The following is a 23,841-nucleotide window of genomic DNA, read 5'->3' as shown; positions in this document are numbered from 1 at the left end:
CGTTCTACCGACTGAGACAGCCAGGCGCCCCTCGGAAATAAATATATTTAACTTATATAAGCAAATATATAAATTTCTTTACATTTTAAATATATAATTGGTCAGATTCCAAGGGATTATCTGCTTTTCTGGAAAAAAAAGGTCAACTGTCTTTGGAAAATTTCTTTGCATGATTTTACAGGAGCAGCCTCTAAAATGAAGTGTTCAGTGAATGTCCAAAGAACAAATGAATGCATTGTCGTAGTGTGCATCAGCTGAGAGTACCTGAGTAGGGCATGTGACACTAAAAACTCCTACACAGACATTTGCATTTATTAATCTGCTTTCCACTTAAAATGCACAGATAAGAATTTTTTAAGTTGAGCAAATGCGTAGAGCTCAGGGAAACAATTTTTTTTGCTAAGAGAACCTCGCTAATTCATCGGAGGCCTACAGTTCCCTCACATGGACATCCCCTCTGGTCCTCTTCCCCAGGACCCCCTCCCAACCCACTCCCTCAGACTTCCTGACTTACCGCCCATCTTCTTCCCCGAAGAAAGGGTTAGCTGTAGCACTAGAAGTTCAGGATGCGCTAGGACCGTCCCCGAGACACCTGTGTATGGTTTCTGGGCACCTGACCAGGAGGGTCTCCTCGGAGCCAAAAAAGTTAGTAACTGGTCTAGAAAATACACACACAGTGTCATAGTCTACAAATTTCTAAAATGAACTTTGTGACATCACGCAATGACAAAAGGGGTGGGAAGGAAAGTATTCTGGCTTTGAGTTGGGCAGACCCTGGCTCAGATCTCCGTTCTTCTCTTTCCTCTCTCCGTGTGTAACCTTGGGCAAAGGACTGAATGTTCCCGGGCCTCAGCTTCCTCATCTGCGACACGGGAACAACACGATTTGTGGCGAGAATAAACGTATCCAGACGGCTGTGGGTGCTCAGTGAAATAGCTTCCTCTCCCGCTATCCCTTTGTCCTTCCAGACCTCAAAGATCCGTAACTTAAGGAGTCGAAGGGAAGCCACAAAAGGACTAAACGTTTAGAAATAAGATCTAAGGAGAATGGGTGAAGGAATGGTAAATGTTTGTGAGGAGAGGAGAGTGTTCAGTCCAGACAGAGAGCAATAATTAACTATGGTTATCCTTTATAAGCGCCCGCTACCTTGCTTGGCATTTAATATAGTTTTGTTCAGTCCTCAGAACAGCACTGTCAGGAACGTGGGATTATTTGCTCCACATTATTGGTGAGGAAACTGCTATTTTATACACCCAAGTGCACCCAGCTAAATGGAGAAGTGGAGAGTCAAACTCAGGACTGACACTTTGCACTAGCTTAAGATCGTCCCATGGGGAAGCTGGCCCCAAAGAGGAACAGGAGGGAGACGAGGAAGATGGCTGTCATCTCTTGGTATCAGGGACAGGCAGGGGCCAGGGAAGACAAGTACAAAGGCTTTCTTTGGTTGGGACTCATCAGAAACGGAATCCCCAGGCCTCTGTTGCCTTATGTGTGGACTCACCTGATGGCAGGAGGGACTCTATCCTCCGTGAAGGAAATGGGCTTGTGAGCACCAGGCTGGGGACTGATGTTTTGGGGGCCACACAGGCTGACCTGAGCACTGTGCCCCTCCTCACCCAGGAGGACTCACTAGCTAGCACACGGTTGAGTCCAGCCCTCTGTTTCCTCTATGTTCTGTTGTTGTTGCTGTAAACTCCCATTTGGCTCACGCTGGCCATCCCCAAGAGTTTATACAAAACTAACTAAAAATATTAAAATGTACAAATGAAATTTGTTGTAGTCTTAATCTTGGAACCTCTCCATTTTCTTTCTTTGCTTTTTTTAATGTTTATTTTTGAGAGAGAGAGAGAGAGCACGAGTGGGGAAGGGGCAGAGAGGGTAACACATCCAAGGTAGGCTCCAGGCTCTGAGCTGTCAGCACAGAGCCCGATTCAGGGCTCGAACCCCCGAACTGTGAGATCATAACCTGAGCCACTCAGGCGCCCAGAACCTCCCCATTTTCTTATGCACAGGTTTGACAATTAGGATGCTGGGCAAGGCCCTTGGGCTGTTGGCCTTTCCAAGCCACCTGGGGTCTAACTTTCATGCCACCTCAGCACTGGTCTAGGACATGCCTCCTTCCACTCTGTGGCTCCTCCGAGTAGAAGCCAAGACTTCTTTCTTGCCCTAACTTTGGTTCTTCACCTTGCTGAGGAGCAGTGACTGGAGCTTAATCTCATGTCTACAATCCATTTCCGCTATGGAGCTGCGCTGTCCTTCCCCATCTAGATCACCGTGAGGCTGCCAGAACGGTGTGCCTCCCCCCTGCATCTTCTTCTCTTGTGGAGACATGCAACAGGCCAGTTCGACAGACTCAACCCTGTGTTCTGACTCGCAGAGGCCTATCACTCTTACACATGCAGGGCACCATTTGGAGCCATAAACTTGGTTTTTGAAGAGCAGTTCCAAAAGGTCACTGAAAACTGTGTTTGGATTTCACCTTGATGGAGAACTTTATGTTTAGTTCATGTTTCTAAACTGCACCTGGACTTAAACTGGCTTCTAACCCTGATATGCCTTCTGAATGGAACTAAGCAGAGAACCCTGGTCCCACATCACCGCCCACCCCCGCCCCCTGCAAGATCACAGGGAAGAACAAAGCCACACTGAGAAAGGACAGGCCACGGTTTGAAAGTGAATGTCTCTTGGCCTCAGAATGCTGCCACTTCCCGCAGTGCCAGCCCTTGGCTGTAGTCCACTCTGAGCAGGTGAATTCCTCGGCTGAAACTCGCACACAGCAAGGAGACGGTGTCGCCAACAGCCAGGGAAGTCAAAGGTCCTGATCCGTCCAGGGACAAGGTGAACAGGCAGGCTGGGGGAGGAAGAGGGAACCAGCAGCTTAGGCCAAGATCTCGGCGTCATGGAACGCGAGGTCTCTGAGAAAAACGCGGGTAAGTAAAGCGCGCGCTACCTGCATGGAACCCTGTAAGAGCAGCCCCCGCGCACCAGCGGGGAAGTCAACCCGGGGTCAACCGCACGGCTTCAACTACACAGAACGGCACATGGACCAAACAAGATGTGTATCACTCGGAAGCACGTTCAGACAGCTGGGGCCTCACCTGCAAGGACATGTTAACACATTGCCCTCAATTACCACCTGCCCAGAGAGCAAGGCAGGGGCCAGGGCAGAGGAGAACAGATGAGGACACTGATCTCCAGCTGCTGGCCTCTGGGGTCTTGCTCCCTTCAGGACAAAGGAAATTGGGACCCGAAGGGCAGTCTGAGGGCCTCCAGCTGACACAGTCTCCCCCCGTCTCCATCTTGGAGGCCGTAGGGGCACACCTGGTAGGCAGGGCAGCACTTTCAGACCTTGTTCTCCCTGGACACTGAATCCCAAAACAGCTGCACTGGGCAGCTCCGGGTGGGGCACAGCTGGGCTGTCCTCCCTTTGGGAGTTTGGCCCATGTGACCACTAGACATGATCTCACGTCTTTTCTCCGAGGGGGCTCCCTGTCCTCCCCTCCCAGGAGCTAAGTTTCTGGAAGATTACCGTAAGAGGGATTTGTCGTGAGGTTTGCTAGGTTAATACCGTTCCCTGTGTCCGACAGAACCCTGTGTCCAGGACAAGAGAGTATGGGGCCACCTGGGTGGCTCAGTCAGGCGAATGTCCGGCTCTTGATTTTGGCTCAGGTCATGATCTTACTGTTCGGGAGATCGAGCCCCACGTCAGGCTCTGGGCTGACAGCGTGGAGCCTGCTCGGGATTCTCTCTCTCTTCCTCTCTCTCTCTGCCCCTCCCCAACTTGTGCGCACTCACTCGCGTGTGCTCTCTCTCCCTCTCTGAAAAATAAGTGAACTTCAAAAAAAAAAAAAATAGCACGGAGGCAGTGGGGTACTAGGAAGGCAGCTTTCTGGAAGGAAAGAACCCACCACCATCACTCACAGCATTTGCCAATTTTGGGGGTGTAAATACTCCCGCTATGACCGTATTAAACGTTCCTAAATATTTAGCAATCAGCCAGCAGGAGTGGGGTCTGACACACCACTTCACCGTGTTCCCTAAAACATCTTTCTCTCTGGTGCTTTGAAGTGTCATGACCTTGCTGCGACCTCAGACCTTAGCTGCAGCATCAAAACAAGGCAGAGACTTGTTTTTCTGAGACTGTCTTACTTTCTGAGACTATCTTACTCTACCACACCCCCACCAAGAGCTGAGACTCTCATTTTAGTCCTTGAGAAAGGAATTTTAAAGTGGCAATCCTTGTTCTCCTTTCCAGACATTTTGAGCATCACATGTTAAAACCTGGTGAAGAACTTCAGACAGAAAGAATACTAAGAGCCAAATATAGTTGATCTCTCAGGAACAAGTCTATACAACATGGTACCGGGGCTCATGTGGTGATGGCTTCTAGCCAGAGGCTGAACAGAATCCTGGTCCTCCCGTAACCACTCAGGGCCTGGATAGTGGTAGGACACAAGTGGCTTTGTATTTGCTGAGCAATGGAAAGAGTTTCAAGGAAGCTTTTAGGATGCCACGAAGCTTTGAGAAACACCAACAGCAGGCTCCTTACCTCCAGTATCTTGGTTCCAAATCTTCACTTTGCAGTCATGTGATGAGGTGGCAATTGTAGGCATCAAGGCTAATGCTCTTGGTAGAAAGACACAGGATGTGACAGTCTGGAAATGTCCCTTGTATTCACATATTCTATTCCGCGTCTGCCGTAGGTCCCACAACTGCAGAGTAATGACATAGGCTAGCTCATACATGCATACCTTCCAGCTGCATACGTGCTTCAGTCACTGATTTCCATCTCCCCGCCTGCTCATGAGCCACCCATTCCTTCCACCTACCTACTCGCATAGCCACCCCCTCATCTTCACATCCCATCCACACACCAAATCATCTATCCGTCTACCAGTTATTTTAAACATCAACTATCTCCAACAACCCTGGGTAAGGGTGTGCCAGGAGACTTGTTGCCTTCCACAACAACTAGGGAAGTGAAAGCTCCACGCCCTACAGCATGATGGGACAGTATGGGGTTGCCTACTGTCTTTTTTAAAGTTTTAATTTATTGGGGCGCTTGGGTGGCTCAGTCGGTTAAGCGGCGACTCCAGCTCAGGTCACGATCTCGCGGTTTGTGGGTTTGAGCCCCGTGTCAGGCTCTGTGCTGACAGCTCAGAGCCTGGAGCCTCCTTTCAATTCTGTGTCTCCCTCTCTCTTTGCCCCTCCCCTGCTTGCTCTGTGTCTCTTTCTCTCAAAAATAATAAACGTTAAAAAAATTTTTTAATAAAAAAAAATTAAAGCTTTTAATTTATTTAAGTAATCTCTACACTCCATGTGGGGCTCAAACTCATGACCTGAGATCAAGAATCACATGCTCTTCCAACAGAGCTAGCCAGGCACCTGGGGTTGCCTACAGCTCAAGAGCTGCCTTCTATCAGCCTCTTGGCCCCTGGGGGTCCTGTGGAGCCCGCAGAGTCAGGAGCACCCTTCTCATAAGTACACGTAGGCGCAGACTTTCTGATTTATTGTCTACGTGCTGAACCTCGGTGTATGAAGATGAGACTCCACAGCAAAGGAGGTGCTGCCAACCCCACTCTCGCTGATATGAATCAGACCAGCCAGAGAACAACGTGCAGGGAGGAGAGCCAACTGAATTGTGTGCAAAAAAGCATAAAATCACCGGACTCCGTGTAATTGAGGAGAATAACATTCAGAGGAGAGAGTGATCCGAATTGTGTCCGAAAAACAATGAAATCACAGGACGCCATGTCAATTGTAGGAGGTGGAAATGTTTAGCTTGGCGAAGAGATGCTACATCAATAGCCTGGGATTCAACACCTCAACCTACCACTTGCTAGAGGTGTGGTCATGGGGCACCTGGCCGGCCCAGTCGGTAGAGGTGTGGTCTTGTGCAAGAGATTTCAACCTGCCATGCCTCTATTTCCTCATCTGTAAAATGGGGATTATTATAGCATTTAACTCATGAGGTTGTTTAAAGGATTAAATGAGATAATGCATGTAATGTGCTCAGGCCAGTGTCTGGCATGTAATGTCTGAAAAAATGGGGGCTGTAATTGTTTTATTCGGACTAGATGCCCCTTTAACCCATATTCTGCAATTAGGAATCCAAGGTACTTTGGAGGAGCCGAGGCAATCTAACCCAAAATTAACTGCAAGGAAAGATATATGCGTGAGGGATGGGGTGGGCCCTCAACCAACACTGGGGCTTCAAGCTTCCTGAAGAGCTTGAGGCTCCTTTACTGTGACCACAAGTACAATGGGAATACCCTTGGCTCTTCAAATAATCCCTCCCCTTTCTAAGCCCTGCTGGGAGTAGGGACATTAGCAAGTAGGGACATTAGAAGGTTCTGTGTTTAGCACCTTTCTATCTTGACTCTCATCCCATCCCTCTTTCTGCTACTGATTCAGAGAGCCCAAGGCTAATGGAGGTTTCTTGAAAGAAGCTTCTGGAATGTAAAGGCTCACTTACAGTATGCACTTGGAATAGGCCTGAGCCATTCGTAGAGCCTGCCTGTGTAGCCAGTATAGACATGAGGTCAGAGTAAGTAATTTGCTCAGCAACCAGACACCTGGACCCCCCCAGTCTCTTACCGTGGCTTCACAGCCTTCCCCTCCAAAGCCGTTGCTGCAGGAGATACATTTGTGTCCATCCTCACTGACCTCGCAGTAGGTCTGAATATGCTGCTTTGTGGGAAATATATGCGCTACCTGCAGCCCCCGACTGTCCCATAATCTGAAAGGAATTACAGCAGGAAATAAATCCGTGGTAAATTTGTCTGAAATACCAACTACCATAAGTCTCGGCTCTTGGCTGCTTCGGGCAGTCACGTTAGTCATGATTCACCTAAAACAGGAGTATGAACCAGATCAAGCTTGGAGACTCCAAAGCTGCCAGGAAATAACCAATTTGAAAGACATCTGAGCTCTTTCTATTTTGAGATCCAGTTAATAGGAATTTAGACCAAGCATCTTAATTGTACAAATTAATTTGTTAATCTGGCCCTTTGGGATACTGCTTTCAATGGAGAAGAGGATATTTCTGTGCCTGTGATTTAAAAAAAAATTTTTTTTTTAAAGATACTTATTATGATCCAGAAGAGCAGTCACCATTCTAGAATCAGATACAAAAGATTTACAGGTCTTGGCCTACCTGGGCCATGGGGTCCATGGGGGAGTTTTTTATTCGATCTCTCATGTCATTTTACCTCATTCCTGCTATTTGCTAAGTAGAATGAATCTCTTCTGAGATCCAAAGTTCCCAGTCATACTTTCTGCTCAAGAACGATTTACTTCTTGACTCCCCTGGTAGGGATTCCGACCCCATTTCCCTAGATAAGGCTTCACCCGGGGGCTGGCACCCAGCGGTGGCAAGTGGAGCCGGGCAGCTCGAAGGGGGGGGACAAGCTTAACGTGAGCTCAACCTGAGTGTGTCCTGAGCTTAATGTGAATACATTCACACAGCGGGTGGGGGGGTTGGGGTGGGGGGGGTCAGAATCAGCTGCTTCAGAACCATCCAGGACAGGGGCTTTTTCCTGGCCCGACTTCCTGGCTTCCAACCTCTAACAGACCCCAGCCCCAGAGAACGGCAGAAGCAGAAGGGCAGAAGGCTCTGGAAAGGCACAGCGATGTGGAGAGCGGAGGGGGAAGGGAGTCACGTCGGCACGGGAACCACAAACCTTCACCAGAAACCCTTTCCCAGCTGCTCAGTAAGCCCACCTGATGGTTTTATCTTCAGAAGTCTGTAGTATATATGGTTCCTGGGGGACCCAGCACAAGTGAGTGACCTGGGAAAAGCAAAATTTTCAAAACTTCTCCATACCGAATCATTCCTCTACTGTAATTCCTGTAAACTGTGCTTGGGGCGACTGGGTGACTCAGTCCTTTGAGCATCTAACTTTGGCTCAGGTCATGATCTTGCAGTTTGTCAGTTCAAGCCCCGCATCGGGCTCACTGTCGTCAGTACTGAAGCTGTCGGCGCAGAGCCCGCTTCGTATCCTCTGTCCCCTCTCTTTCTGTCTCTCCCCTAATTTGTGATCTCTCTCTCACTCTCTCAAAAATAAATAAACATTAAAAAAAAAATCTGCTAAATAACACCCCTGCCCTACTTCTCAAGGATGCTGACTAGTACATTTGACTTGGAGGGGTTCTGTTTTGCAGACACCCACTAGTCATGCTCCACTGGCAAACCCCAGATGAGCAGGAGCAATGGTAGCAGCTCTGGGCCAGTCGTGAGTACCCAAACGCATGCAGGCGCCCAAACACGCGGTAGAGAGTTGCCGGCGAGTGGCCGCTAAGGAGAGCAGCCCCCGTTCTACCTTCTACGTTCAATGGTGGGACCATGAAACCCTAGTCTAAGGCCTCACAGGGTTCAGAAAGAGTGTTCTTTCTCTTCATCCCTTGTAGCCCCCTGCTGGACAGGCATGAAACCATTTTCAAAACAACCCAAGGGGACAGGATTTTCTTCCAGCAACCTCCACAAATGTGGAGGGCATAAGGCAAGCATACCTTGCCATGGATAGTTGTCTTCGAAACTGGAAAAGATGACTATGACTGACATTTGATGACCACTACAGGAACATCTACCATGTCAGGTCACAGGATCCTCCCCATTTTATACATGAAGACATATTCTAATTAACTGTCTTGGGGTAACACAGCTTAAAAGTGATGGATGTTGGGGCACCTGGCTGGTTCAATCAGTACAACATGTGATTCTTGATCGTGGGGTTGTGAGTTCGAGCCCCACGTCAGGTGTAGAGATTACTTTAAAAAAAAAAGTGATGGATCCATGATGTGAACCCAGGTATGACTGACCTCAAAGACTGTGGAGTTTATATACCAGTCTGCTACCAGAAAACGCTGGTCTTCATAAACACAGCAAATTATACGTAAAGCAAAGGGTCACGCTTATGTCTCTGCACAATGTTACATATACAGAACACACAACAAGCATAAGTTGTGAGATCCTGGAGGACGAGGACTGTGTCCTGGGCCGCTAACCCTGCTCCTAGCACAGAAGGTAAGGAGTAACTATGTTTTGAGGGAATGAGGACACCACTTAAAATTCTGATATAAACTAAACAGAACATCTCAAGAGAGCATCCAATCTGATAACCCTGAGAGGCCGAGTTCGAGGTAAGCAGTAATGAGGACCCACACCTCTACTGCCTGGCCATGGATGTTCTGATCTCTCTCTCCAGGTTCTCTGCCTCACCCCATGCTCCCTCCTGCTGTCCTGCTCTGTTCCAAGTTTGAGTTCCTACCAGGTTCCTGGAGATGGAGGCTGTCTCTGCACACTGGCCGGTCCCAACGTCCCACAGAAGCAGGGTGTTGTCCCGAGAGCCAGTACACAGCTGTGAAGAGTCTGGGGAAACGAGGCAAAGGTGGGTCCGTGAGATGGGCCTGGCACGGGGCTTTTCAGAAAGCACAAGGGCGCTGGGAAGAGATCTGTTTTACTTCACCTGGACTCACGGCCAATCCAGTGACCACCATGGCGTGGCCAGAGAACTGCTGCCTTGGTTGCGAGGGGCCGTGCAAGTCCCACATCATGACCATCCTGTCACGAGAGGCGCTGAAGAACTGGCTCGATCTGTGCACACAGGCTATCTGCTCGAGAGAAAAAAATGCTCCAGTGTGCTGGTCTGATTGGACTTTAAAATGGGAAGCAGGGCGGGGCGCCTGGGTGGCTCAGGTGGTTAAACCTCCCTCTCTTATTTTTGGCTCAGGTCATGATCTCCCAGTTTGAGAGTTCGAGCCCCAGGTCGGGCTCTGCGCTGACAGTGCAGAGCCTGCTTGGGATTCTCTCTCTCTCCCTCTGCCCCTCCCCACCTCTCTCTCCCTTTATCTCTCAAACTAAATAAATGAACTTAAAACACTGTTTTAATGGGAAACAGGGGGATGAGGGTGTTAGGGCTTGAGGCTCTTTCATGCACGGCCCTTGGCGCGTCAACAACATACTCTGTGCCACGTGAGTTGTTGGCTGTTGCCCAGTTTCATTCTGGCAGAGTTTCCATCCCCATTCCGATATTTAGTTCATTTAGGGGGATTCCAGAGAGGCAGTTGTAGAAATTGGCCTTCTCTATCATTTCTGCTGCAAGCTCACTCTACCCTGTAATGCTTTCTTAACAAATTAATATATTTTTAAATTTTTTTTAACGTTTATTTATTTTTGAAAGAGAGCCACAGAGTGCAAGCAGGGGAGGAGCAGACAGAGAGGGAGACACAGAATCCGAAGCAGGCTCCGGGTTCTGAGCTGTCAGCACAGAGCAGACACGGGGCTTGGACTCACAAACCACGAGATCATGACCTGAGCCAAAGTCGGATGCTTAACTGACTGAACCACCCAGGAGCCCCAACAAAATTAATTTTTATTTAACCATTGTTGGCTTTTAAAAAAATTTCCCAACTAGACTGGAAGGTTCCTGTCATTTTTCTGGCTACAGTGAACACACAGGCAGCCTTCAGTACATGCCCCTGTGGAGTTAGGACATTCAGGGGAGTCATTCTGAGCTGTTCTCTGCTTACCACCTGAGCTATTAAGGGCTTGGTGACAAAATAAAAATCGTGTCTAATAGGCCTGCAACAATGGCTGAGTGAACGGTCTGCTCTGTTTTTCCTCGAGAAAGGGTTCACAGCATCCAATGAAGCCCTTGCATTTTCCTTAAGACTGAATACTCAGGGCGCCTGGGTGGCTCAGTAGGTTGAGCGTCTGACTTCAGCTCAGGTCATGATCTCACGGCTCGTGAGTTTGAGCCCCACGTCGGGCTCTGTGCTGACAGCTCAGAGCCTGGAGCCTGCTTTGGATTCTGTGTCTCCCTCTCTCTCTGCCCCTAACCCACTTGCATTCTGTCTCTGTCTCTCTCAAAAATAAATAAACATTAAAAAAAAAAATTAAAAATAAATAAATAAATAAAAAGACTGAATACTCAATCACCCTTATTACTCAGAGCTCTTGGATACTCCTTCATTCAGTTCCAAACTCCCTCCATGAGGATAACCCTTTGCTAAGTACCTTAGTGATTTCTCGTTCGTGTCCTCTGAAACGTCTCACCACATTTCCGGTTTTCCAGTCATAGGCCACGGCTGTCTGCAGAGGGTCATCACAGTCACCAGAGTCTTTGTAATATTTCAATTTTAAGTGAATTTTTATTTAACTGAAACAACAAGCCATCACTTCATTCCCCACCTAATTTCACCCTCCCTGTCGAGCCTTGGGGCTTTATTGTTGCCTCCTTCCTCATGTGCCCCTACACAGTTTCTTTCCTTTCCTCCTGACCAACCTCTAGGACCACGGGTCACTTCTTGGAGCCTTACTGACGGGTTCAGTGGATACTCCCCAAGGGGAACTGACTCAGGTTGAGGTTCTGGTTGTAGATGCTGAAGTACAATTCTACATGGGATTATAGTCTTTCCCCCTACTTGTGTTGTACTTTTATTTTAGTGTATTTTAAAAAAATTTCTCGTGGCTCAGTCATTAAGCATCTGACTTCAGCTCAGGTCATGGTCTCACGGTTTGTGAGTTCAAGTCCCACATCAGGGGAACTCGAGCCCTGCTTTGGGTGAGTGCCGTCTCTCTCTCTCTCTCTCTCTCTCTCTCTCTCACTGCCCCCCACCCCGCCCTGCTCACTTACACCTCTTTAAAAAAAATTTTTAAAAATTTGCCATCTTAAAAAAAATCACCATCTTAATAATTTTAAGGTGTGTAGTTCAGTACTGTTAAGTATATTCACACTGTTGAAAAACAGATCACTCTTTTTTTTTCCTAATTTAAAAAAAAAAAAAACCATAATCCCATCTGCCAGAGAGAATCATTATTAAAACTTTCTTTGTATCCTTTTTTCCAGGTGTATACTTTAATATTTTGTTGTAAGCATTTCTCCTCCTGAGCAGGAGACTCCCTGTTTAGCATCCTCTGGCCTGGTCTCCGGTAGTTCATTGCTAGAGAGTTAAGGAACATGTCAGCACTGGACCTGGTTAAATCCCAGTTTTTTCATTTGTCAAACAGAGAGGCTAACCCTTCCCTACCTACCTTGAACACGTGAAGATCGTATAAATAAAATTTCATACATCTAAGATGATATTGACTTTAAGACGAAATGCTGCCAATTAAATTATGATTACCATGCTTTCTCATCAGTTTTTATTTTAGTTATTTATTTTTATTTTTAAGTAGGCTCCATGTCCAATGTGGGGCTTGAACTCACGACCCTGAGATCAAGAAGTGTACACTCTATGGACTGAGCCAGTCAGACGCCCCTATCGTCAATTTTTAGATGCGTACTGATTTCCAAGGTGCTAAAGTAAAAAAACATGAGCGTCTTAGAATCCGTGAAATACAATGTGAAAATGAGAGGAATTAAAAGAATCACTTTTGCTACCAATGTCCTAGCTGTGAGTGCTGTGATAGATCCAGATGTGGGGGGTGGGGGGGCTTCCTGATCCAAAGTGACAGTGGGAGGAAGGGCAAGAGCACAGAAGGGCGAGATCATGACACACACACCAGGGTAGAGATTTTGACAGAAGAACTGCATGAAAGAGACTGGAAGTCTTTTGGCGATGAGGAACTCCTGCGTCTGTGTGTGGGTATGAAAATGGATTGGTTGGAATAACACTCTGCATTTATAAAAAGCATGTGGGTGGTCTGGCACATCACCAAAGATCTTACCACCCGATCCTCACCACTGTCCTGGGAGGCTGGCGTTATCATCCCCATTTCATGGATACGGAGATTGAGGCTCAAGGCCAGTACACGACTTGCCCAGAGAACAGGAAGAGTCAGAGCAGGGACTTACACCCAGTCTGCCTAAGTCTAAAGCCCCTGGTTTTACACGACTCAACATGGCTTCCAGAAACGCAAAACCAGCGCTCCCTTCTCAAATAGCTTCCCACGTCCTCAAGAAGCTGGGTCCCCGTCAAGCACGCAAACCCCACCTTATCTTTTCCTCCAGAGACACACAGGTCTGAGCTCAGGGCAGCAACGACAGACACAGTATCCACGTGGGCTGGGCTATACTCCTGACAAGCTTTAGTTTGAATTCTCTCTTCTAGAATTCCATCGGGCCTGCTAAAGAGAGGACGGCAAATAAGAGGCCCACCGGTATGGAGTGCAGCGGGGCCAGGGGAAGAGGAGGTGGGCTACGGGAAAGGCTGAGGAGAAACCTGGAAAAGGGGTACAGAAAGGAGACCCACGGCCATTGCCAGAAACGGGATTATTATCGCTGAGCACGTTCAGAACGACTGAAGGACTGGAATCCGATAAAGGGGAATCCTGAAGCCAAGAAGCCAGGAGTCTCTGCTCACCCTGGAGATTATTCCCAAAGCTGCAGGGCCCCTCTCTGTGTGGCTGTGGACTCTAGCTAATCAGCTGTTTCTCATCCACAAGAAAACAGACCCAACTGACTGTTCCGGGAAGGTCATCAATAATCGCTCTGGGCCTTCTCTTTCTTTAGTGGAGAATTAAAAAAAAATTTTTTTTAAACATTTCATTTTTAAGTAATCTCTACACCCAACAACCTCGAGATCAAGTCACATGCTCTACCGACTAAGGTAGCCAGGCGCCCCTTTAGGTAATTTTAATGCACGCGATAAAACACGGGATCCCCGTCTGTGTAGGACTGTCGTACCTGTACTTGTAAGCGCTATGTTTGAGTTTGCTTTGCAGTTTCCCCATCACTGCACAGGATCTACACAAAACCTTGCAGGGAGGAGACCAGAGCAGCAGCATCCCTTGTGGCTGCTGGAAGATGTGTCCCCTGCTGAGTAAAAAGAACACATACTGTTAATTTTGTTAGACATGATAATGGTAGGATGCTTATGTCAACATAAATACTTCTTTTTTTTAAAAGACTAATTCACTGTGCTCATTCGCTTTTCCTCCTCTCCCTGCCTCCTCTTCAGGCTCTGGGAACGCACCTCCGGTAGAGCTTTAGCAGATCAGCGAAAACAAAAACAAAAGTAATCAAAAAAATTTTTTTTTAATGTTTTTATTTATTTTTGAGAGGGAGAGACAGAATGCGAGGTGGGGCGGAGGGAAGGAGCAGGGAGAGAGACACACACAGAATCCAAAGCAGGCTCCAGGCTCTGAGCTGTCAGCACAGAGCCCGAAGTGGGGCTCAAACCCACAAACCGTGAGATCATGACCTGAGCCAAAGTCAGATACCTAACCGACTGAGCCACCCAGGAGCCCCAAAAACAAAACGAATTTTAAAAATACAAAGAGGTTTCTCAACAAGTTAAATGTAGAATTGCCGTATGACCCAACAATTCTACCCCTGGGAAGGTAGCCAAAATAATTGAAATAGGTGTTCAAACAAAAATTTATACATGAATGTTCATGGCAGCACTGTTTCCAATAGCCAAGAGGTGAAAACAACCCAAATGTCCAGCAATGGATGAATGAATAAACAAAATGTGGTATGTCCATACAATGACTATCACTCAGCCAGAAAAAGGAATAATATATTGACACATATGATAACCTGGATGAACCTTGAAAACATCACACTAAGCAAAAGAAGCTAGGCACAAAAGGCTACATATTATATGATTCCATTCATATGAAACATCCCTCATCAGAATCTACATAGACAGAAAGCAGATTAGTGGTTGTCAAGAGCTGGGAGGATGGGGGAATAGGGAATGGCTACTTTAACAGGTACAGAGTTTCCTTTCTGGATAATGAAAATGTTCTGGAACTAGAAGGTGGTGATGGTTGCATAACATTGTCTATATACTACGCAATAACAAATTTTATGTTATGCATATTCTACCACAATAAATACTAGGAGTGTGTATTTGAAAATAAAAAATAATTTTCACCAGTGAAGTTTCTTGAAAAGAGCCTTAGTTATTCCAAAAGGTTATAACCTTCCTAGGGTGTCTGTTTTTTTAATAATTTCACATGGGGCAGCTGGGTGGCTCAGTCTCTCAGTCTCTCTGCCCCTCCCCTGCTTGTACTCTGTCTCTCTCTCTCTCTCTCTCTCTGTCAAGTATAAATTAAAAAATAATAATAATTTCACATGACACTTCTCGAAATTAGTGTGCCAGGTCACAGGTAAGAATGAGCTACTAGGGACATCTGGCTAGCTCAGTTGGTAGAGTATGCAACTTTTTAAAAAGTTAATTCATTTATTTATTTTGAGAGAGAGGGAGGGGCAGAGAGAGGGAAAGAGACAGAATCCCAAGCAGGCTTCTCACTATCCACACAAAGCCCCATGCGGGGCTCAAACTCACGAACCGTGAGATCGTGACCTGAGCCAACTGACTAAAACCTGGCTAAAACCGACTAAGCTACCCAGGTGCCCTGGTAGAGTATGCAACTCTTGATCTCAGGGTCATGAGTTCAAGTCCCATGATGGGTGTGGAGCCTACTTAAAAAAAAAAAAAAAAAAAAGAAAACAATGAGATGTGAGAGCTAATGACACTAAGTGAGACAATATAGGTAATGACCTAGACCAGCAGTTCTTAAAGTATGATCTGAGGACCAGTGGGGATTCCTGAGACCCTTTCAAGGAGTCTGTATGGTCCTCCTTTTTCCAACCACATCTCTGTGTGAAGCTTGATTTTCTTCTTATACTACATCCCCAGTAACGTTGCAATGGATTGAATGCAGAAGCAGATACAAGAACCCAACCGCCTTATGTGGAAGCCAAACGTGAACAAGAATTGCAAAAATGTAAAACAATGCCACTCTTTTCCAACCAATTTTTTTTAATGTTTTTATTTATTCTTGAGAGGGAGAGAGAGAGACAGAGAGAGGGGAGAGAGAGCCCTGATGTGGGGCTCGAACCCACAGACCATGAAATCGTGACCTGGGCCAAAGTTGGACACTTAACCGACTGAGCCACCCAGGTGCCCATCCAACCAATTTTTTGTGTGTTTTGGAAAGCACTTTTTTTTTCTTACTTTTTTTTTTTTTTTTTTTTTAAATAGGCTTTATGTTAGGGACTTAAACTCATGATCCTGAGACCAAGAGTCACATGCTCTACCCACTGAGCCAGCCAGGCACCCCTAGAAAGCATGTTTTTCATAAAATTACTTTATGTTAACATGTAATGGGTTATTATTATTATTTGAAAATGAGTAAGTAGATATTTTTAAAATATCTGTTTTAACATAAGGGGCACCTGGGTGGCTCAGTCGGTTAAGCGTCTGACTTCAGCTCGGGTCATGATCTAATATTTTGTGAGTTTAAGCCAGGCTCTGGGCTGACAGCTCAGATATTGGAGGCTGCTTTGGTTCTGTGTCTCCCTCGCTCTCTGCCCCTCCCCCGCTCGCACTCTGTGTGTGTGTCTGTCTCTGTCTCAAAAATAAATAAACATTAAAATATATTTTTTAATTAAAAAACTTCTTTCAAATATCTGTTTTAATGTCAATAGGTTGCAGGGTAGAACCCAATATATAACTTACATTAACAAAGCTCTTTGAGATCCCCACTAATTTTCAAGAGTATAAGGAAGTCCTGAGACCAAAAAGTTTGAGAACCACTGGCCTACAACTTAAGTAATGTCAACAATGGGTGGTATATTAGAATAAATAGAATTATTGTTTTTCAGATTTATTTGCAACGTCCCCAACAACTAATAAGGCTAGAACTAAGACAGGTGAGTTAGACACATTCACTCAGAAAACACCTCCCAAACACCCAGTCTGTGGAGCTCTTATACTGGTGGCCGGTGAAACAGGAAAAAAGTGACAGGAAGACATGGCCAGTGTGCGTTTATCTGCTGGGACTGAAGATCTGATGAGGGGCTGATCTCAGCTACTCTGGGTCACGTGTCTGCTGCAACTAGCTCTTCCAGAAGCCAGCCGGTAGAGGGAAGTAAATGGGGGTGGGAGTACTCACTTCCCATCTCCTCTGGGACTCTGTTTAAAATTTAGGAGATGAGTTTCCTATGGGCATGACTGGCCCAGCTCTAGGAAGAATGGTCTACAGGAAGAAAAGCAGCTAAAATTCACCAAGTATTCTCAGTCATACCATTAAAAAACACTGTTCCAGGGGCACCTGGGTGGCTCACTGGTTAAACATCTGACTTCAGCTCAGGTCATGATCTCATGATTTGAGCCCCACGTCAGGCTCTGTGCTGACAGCTCAGAGCCCGGAGCCTGCTTGAGATTCTATCTCCCTCTCTCTCTGCCCCTCGTCCGATTGTGTTTTCTCTCTTTCTTTCTGTCTCTCTCTCTCCCTCAAAAATAAACAAACAAACAAACAAACAAACAAATAAATAAATAATAAAAAGAAAGGGGAAAAAAACAAACAAACAGGGCACTTGGGTTAAGCTCTGACTTCGGCTCAGATCATGATCTCATGGTCCATGAGTTCGAGCACAATGTCAGGCTCTGTGCCGACAGCTAGGAGCCTGGAGGCTGTTTCAGATTCTGTGTCTTCCTCTCTCTCTGCCCCTCCCCCCCAAATAAATAAACATTAAACAATTAAAAAAAAAAAGTTTTCCAGAAGAATTTCAGCTTACACTTTGAGAAACTGCCAGCACTGACCTCCTGACAATATGGGTAACCAGTACAGAAGCGCAGTGCAGTGAAAAGAACATGGTGCGTGCCAACAAGAGCCCTGGCTCCAGCCCCAACACTGCCTCATCCTACTGTGTGCCCTTGGGTTCCTCCACTTCCTGCTCTGCACCTCGGCTTCCCTATCTGTAAATGAGGATACCAGATTAAATAATTTTTAGTAGACTGTGTACTCCATAAGAGGAAGGGCTCTCTCATATTCATCTTTGTACCTCAAGTGGCTTGCACAGTACGGCAAAAGCATTTCTTGTTAAGTAGCGAATCTAAGGTCCCTTCTAGTTCAGACATCCTAGGATTCTCTATAATGGGCATATGATATGCTGACAGAAAAAATTCCAGGATAGTTTTCAAAACTCTGGGATGTTGTATTGCTTATAGGTAGATAGAGGCCACAGGGCTTCCAATCTGCCAGCGTAGCCCATTTTTCAACATTATCATCAAACTGAGGACAGATGCCATCCATAGATCTAGGTCACCAAAAACAGCAAATGCTATAAATGGATTGGCTTTGCTTAAAACTGATTGGATTCTTAGCTGATAGCATCTGGAGAGCCACATTTCCCATCTGAAGAGCATTCACAGGACATTCTAAGCGAAAGATAACTTTTAGAATGACTTACCCCCAAACCAGTAGGATTTTCTGGGTGAGCTGCTGTATTCAATGCTTTGTAACATGTATCCTTTGGAAAATAGTGCAGGCAGCCACTTCCTAATCTCTGTAATTATTGAAAAGACGCTTAAATTAATCTCTTCTCTAAGCATGTTTGTTTGCACTGAAAGGAGATTCACAAGGTAAATAAAGACTTTAATTAAAGAGATTGTTAAGTGTGTTCTTTCTTCACACAAAGAAAGAGATATCTTACAAAATTCCAAGATCATATAACTGGCACATTTCTAAAATTTAGGGAAAGTATACAAAATGTTAATTATACATCTATTTTAATTAGTTAATTAATGAATTAAAGTTAGTTCTATACCCAATGTGGGGCTTGAAGTCACCACCTCAAGATCGAGAGTCACATGCTCTACTGAGCCAGCCAGGTGCCTGGATATATCTATTTTTAAATATACAAAGTAGGAGGGTGCCTGGCTGGCTCAGTCAATGGAACATGTGACTCTTGAGTTCAAGCCCCGCTTTGGGTGTGGAGCCTATTGGAAGGAAGGAAGGAAGGGAGGAAGATACAAAGTAGGGGTGGGGGGGCACCTGGCTAGTTCAGTGGGTAGAGTACGCAACTCTTGAGCTTGAGGTTATGAGTTTGAGCCCCACATTGAGTGTAGGGATTACTTAAAAATAAATTTTTTTGATAAATAAATAAATGAATAAACATACAAAGTAGGATATTTTAAAAATTTTTTGCCTGGCTAGCTCAGTTGGTAGAGCATGAGACTCTTAATTTTTTTTTTTTTTTCAAGAGACACAGTGAGGAGGGGAAGGGCAGAGAGAGAGAGATCCCAAGCAGGCTCCACACTGCCAGCGCGGAGCCCAACGAGGGGCTCAAACTCACGAACCTCAAGATCATGACCTGAGCCGAAACCAAAAGTCTGTGGCTTAACTTAGGCGCCCCATACAAAGTAGGATATATTTAAATCATCATTAATCATTTTTGTTTTACTCATAGTACTTCTATTCAAAAAGATTTTTAGATTTTTTTAATGTTTATTCATTTTTAAGAGGCAGAGAGAGACAGCGAGTGGGGGAGAGGCAGAAAGGGAAACAGAGTCCGAAGCAGGTTCCAGGCTCTGAGCTATCAGCACAGAGTCCGATGCAGGGTTCAACCCCATGAACTGTGAGATCATGACCTGAACCGAAGTTGGATGCCTAACCAATTGAGCCAATCAGGCACCTCCCCACCAATTTTTTTTTAATGTTTAGTTATTTATTTTTTGAGAGAGAGAGAGAGAGAGTATGAGTACAAGTGAGGGAGCAGCAGAAAGAGAGAGAGAGAGAGAGAGAGACAGAATCCAAAGCAGGCTGCAGGCTCTGAGCTGTCAGCGCAGAGTCTGATGTGGGGCTTGAACCCCAGGAACCATTGAGATCATGACCTGAGCCAAAGTCAGGTGCTTAACCAACTAAGCCACCCAGATACCCCATTCCAAAAATTTTCAGAGCTGACTGCTTACTTCAGACCTTACTGTTTCTGTGAGAAAGACAATTTCTCCTGTTTACTTATTTTTTTAATGTTTGTTCATTTATTTTTGAGAGGGAGAGCATGTGAGTGGGTGAGGGGCGGGGAGGGAGAGAGAGAGAGAGAGAGAGAGACAGAGAGAGGGAGAATCCTAAGCAGCTCCACACTCTTAGCACAGAGCCCGATGCAGGGCTCAAACCCACCAACTGTGAGGTCATGACCTGAGTTGAAACTCTCCTGAGTTTCCTGAGCACCCCTCTCCTGTTTAAAATAATACTTCACTTAACCGACTGAGCCATCCAGGCTCCCCTTAATACTACTATTAACACATATATATTAAACATATGTAACAAATATACACAAAGAACATACACAAATAGGTATATGAATCTGAAGGATATTAAAATGAAGCCAATTATGTCTCCTGACCAGAGCGATCATACCAAGAATTCATTAAGTTATATATTATATAACTTAAAGGCAATTTAAAATCTCAACGACAAGGGTGCCTGGGCGGCTCAGTCGGTTAAGCGGCCAACTTGGGCTCTGATCTCACAAGCCCCACATTAGTCTCTCTTCTGTCAGCACAGAACCCATTTCAGATCCTCTGCCACCTCTCTCTCTGCCCCTCCCCTGTGCATGCATGCACATGAGCTCTCTCTCTTTCTCTCTCTCAAAAATAAACATTAAAAAAATAAAATAAAATCCCAACAACAAAGTATATGTACTTGGGTAATGTCCACGTAGTTGTGATTTATTATGAGACTAATCTAAGAAGTGAAAATACTATTCAGTTATCTTCCATTGTTTATACTGTGAACACATAATATACTTGACAGGAGGGGCAGTGTCTTGTTCATTTTTTTTTTTAACGTTTATTTATTTTTGAGACAGAGACAGAGCATGAATGGGGGAGGGGCAGAGAGAGAGGGAGACACAGAATCCGAAGCAGGCTCCAGGCTCTGAGCCATCAGCCCAGAGCCCGACGCGGGGCTTGAACTCACGGACTGTGAGATCATGACCTGAGCTGAAGTCGGACGCTTAACCGACTGAGCCACCTAGGCGCCCCTGTTTTTGTATCTGAGCTTTAAACATAGCCTGGGAGAATGGATGCAGTGCAAATATCTGGGGAATGAATGAATAATTGCACACTAAAGTGAAGAGTATGCTTGGCAAGAAGTTTTTGTTTTGTTTTGTTTTGTTTTTAAAGTAGGTTCCATGCCCAATGTGGGGCTTGAACTCAAGCGACCTTGAGCTCAGGAGTCGCATGCTCTACTAACTGAGCCAGTCCGGTGCCCTACAAGCTTTTTAAGAACCCAACAACATAAGGGTTCTTTAAAATTGACCAGCAGCAAAACTTTCAGTGAAGTTACCTGAGCTTGGTCCCAGATTTTGGTCAGGAGAGGCTGGAGGGGGCTTGGAAAAGCCATAAACTCAATTATTGGCTTTGGATATCCTTGTTGTTTCCAGATAAAACCAGGCCTAAATCTGAATTCCAGAAACCATTGCTGCTCCAATTTGCTTTCCAAAAACCTTCAGACACCCAGTGGTCACTCTAAACATAACTCAGAGAATTCTCCTTTAACTCTCCAGTGCAGTATTCTTTGATAGACTCCAGCATATATCCAATTGTTATTTTCCATCAAGAAAGCAGGACTCAGAGGGTTGTGACTTGTTAAAGGTCACAGGAGGCAGAGCTGGGGTAATGGATCTTATTTCCCTGGACTCCTGGTCCACTGTTCATGTAAATGCTGATTTCACATCTCCTTCCCTCTCCCCAAATCTCCTTCTGTACACAAGACATCAAAACGAAAGCTCAAACACAAACAAAACCACAGTGGAAGCACTGGAAGAAGGTCTGATTCGACCCTCTAATGGTAGATAGGGGAAACTGAGGCCCACAGAATAAGTGGGTCTTGCCCAGAGTCTCACACTAAGGCCAGAAGTTCCAAGGCTGCCCCAAATTTGGGGGACAACCTGTGTACAATTTTTCCTTCCTGTCTCTTCAGATCACAAATGTCCCCCGTTATATCCATGTGGACTGCCAAAGCTCATTTTTGATGTGTTGGGGGTGGGGTGGGGTGAGTAGTTCACCCAAACAAGGTATATAATGCCATCCAACCCAAGGCCTGCCCTAGAACTCCCCGCTTTGGCCAGGTGGGCTGCTGCAGCCTGCAAAGCGCGAGGGCTCCCACAGCTCTGCCCGTCCCTCCCGTACCCCTTCCTCCCCCCATCGTGCTCCATACCCACCAGCCGGCTGGCCGGGTCGGGAGCTGGGGCCGGCAGGGGCGCCGAGTGGAGGGAGTCAGCAACCACCACGCTCCACAGCCTCCCATGCCACCGCCCCTAGCAACGAGGCGCGCGTCGCTAGGGCAGGAGTTCCGCGAAAAGCCTCCGGGCGCTCTCCCGGCCCCAGAACTGCAGTTCCGCCCATCTGCCATCTCCCCGAGGCCGGGCCCCGAGCACCCTGGCCTGTTTTCTAACTGGAACAATGCAATGATGAGGTTCCAGAGAAGAGGAAGGTTCTGCCCGAAGATCGCGCTGTCTGGGAATCTACAGAATGCAAGAAAAGCGGTACCACCGAGAAAGTCACCGAGAAAGTACTGAATAAATGTCATCTTTTAACTAGTTATTCGCCCCCTTGGAGGTGTTGTTTTAGTTTTTGGAGTTTTCCATGATTCCACCCCGTGATCTCTCCCTTGGACCCTTTCCCAGGTCCCCCCCACTCCTATTCCTTTCATTCTTTCTTTCATCAAACCGTTACAGCCCAGCACCCCAGCAAAAAGACCCCTCAATATCATCTTGAAATCCAGTGGGAAGACAGTTCCAGAAACGAACAGCAGCTGGAGTTGCATTGCTTCCAGACTAGAGTCTATTCACTTCTGTATTCCTAAGCGCACAGGGCTTGGTGCAGAGTAACGGTTTGTTGAATGGATGGATGGATGGATGGTGGATGGATGAACGAATGAATGGATGAATGGCATCCTAGCCAACATTTCTCTTGCACCTAGTAGGGATCTGCTGCCGTCCTGATCTCCCAGCAGAATCACCTACAACAAAGACATGTGGAGTTTCTGAAAGCTGGGTGACTGTGGGAACAGGAGTAGAGGTGGCAAGAGAAAGTTACCTTCACAGAATAACAGAGCTGGCCATTGGCTCTATCTTCCAATGCAAAGAGGGAATATCCTCCACAACAGTCCTGATGGGGGATCCTTTGCCTCTGTTGACTTCCCTCCCTGATGATGCACTCATTACTTTCTGGATCAGTGTCCTGTTCCTGACAGGAGCTGAGGTCTACCCCCCATGCATCACTGATCTTAGTTCAGAACTGAGGGCTCTCTCTACAAACTCAATCTCTTTTGCCCACAACAACCTCGTAGACTTCAACCAGGAGAGACTGATTGTTTTGCCCTCAGGCACTGGGCTAGGCTCAGGGTAGCTTAGAGAGTTGACTTACCTGATCCCTGCCCTCAAGATTTTCTTCCAGAAAAGGCTTCAGGTTTAAGGCACCTGAGACTCCCAAACTGGTATCTCTAGCCAGACTTCTCCCTACACCTGTAAATCCACCTGCTTTCTGTCCTTTTCCACCTGGCTGAATAAAATACACTTCATTCTCAACGTGACTCACCCTGGAAACATCATCTTCCCCCCAAACCTGTTCTTCCTCTTTTCTCTCTGAGTGCTGGGCACTACCATTCACCAATCACCCACCCACACCAAGGATCTTGGAGTCATTTGTAACTTTGTAACTTCACTCTCTCTTCTTTGTTCCAGAACAACCCCAAGACTCCTGAATTCTTCCCCTGAAATAGCCTTTAAAAAAAAAAAAAATCTGTCCACTTCTCTCTACCCACCACCTAGTTTCAAGCCAACATCATGCCAGAGTGTGATAGATTAAAACTGGCCACAAATTCTTTGTAGTTTCTCCCATCAGGGCTGGTCTAGTAACTTATTTTGACGAATAGAATGTGGTAGAAGTGACATCATGCTACTTTTGAGTTTCAGCCCCAATTTGCCAACCCACAGAATTGTGAGCAAATAAACACTTGTCATTTTAATCCACTAAGCTTTGGGGGTGGTTTGTTATAGACCATAGATAACTGATATTCAAAATAAAGTCCAAATTCCTTCACTAGGTCAATAAGGCTTGGTCTATATCTCTTTAGCCTCAGCTTCCACCTCTGGC

General features: G+C 46.1%; 1 protein-coding gene across 15 annotated transcripts; it reads right to left on the bottom strand.

Moving 5' to 3' along the window:
- Nucleotides 1-1,786: 1,786 nt before the first annotated feature.
- Nucleotides 1,787-23,242, bottom strand: WDR31 (WD repeat domain 31). 15 transcript variants are annotated; one of them, XM_027034870.2, is made up of 12 exons: nt 21,906-22,021; nt 21,029-21,143; nt 18,150-18,245; nt 13,629-13,760; nt 12,937-13,069; nt 11,018-11,092; nt 9,468-9,612; nt 9,270-9,370; nt 7,723-7,790; nt 6,598-6,739; nt 4,550-4,712; nt 1,787-2,915 (listed from the first exon to the last, which is right to left on the bottom strand). In XM_027034870.2, exons 4-12 carry the CDS (start codon nt 13,727-13,729, stop codon nt 2,623-2,625), a joined length of 1,221 nt encoding a protein of 406 aa, XP_026890671.1. In that variant the 5' UTR covers nt 13,730-13,760; nt 18,150-18,245; nt 21,029-21,143; nt 21,906-22,021; the 3' UTR covers nt 1,787-2,622. The 15 variants fall into 15 exon arrangements, with proteins under 15 accessions (XP_026890671.1, XP_026890673.1, XP_053060747.1 ...); XM_027034872.2 differs by having other exon boundaries at nt 13,629-13,757; XM_053204772.1 differs by having other exon boundaries at nt 21,029-21,071; nt 21,906-21,987.
- Nucleotides 23,243-23,841: the final 599 nt, after the last annotated feature.

The sequence above is a fragment of the Acinonyx jubatus genome, chromosome D4 (assembly GCF_027475565.1).
Source record: "Acinonyx jubatus isolate Ajub_Pintada_27869175 chromosome D4, VMU_Ajub_asm_v1.0, whole genome shotgun sequence".
In the NCBI taxonomy this organism is placed as follows: Eukaryota; Metazoa; Chordata; class Mammalia; order Carnivora; family Felidae; genus Acinonyx; species Acinonyx jubatus.
Note: the sequence above shows the minus strand (reverse complement) of the source record. Positions and strands in the feature narration are given on the sequence as shown.

Coding starts and splice junctions, on each gene's coding strand:
- WDR31 (XM_027034875.2), bottom strand. CDS start 22,273: ATGACATTTATTCAGTACTTTCTCGGTGACTTTCTCGGTGGTACCGCT. Junction 11,093..12,936: donor TCTCTGGAGGAAAAGATAAG/GTGGGGTTTGCG, acceptor GACCCTCTGCAG/ACAGCCGTGGCCTATGACTG. Junction 9,371..9,467: donor TGGATTGGCCGTGAGTCCAG/GTGAAGTAAAAC, acceptor TCGTTTCCCCAG/ACTCTTCACAGCTGTGTACT.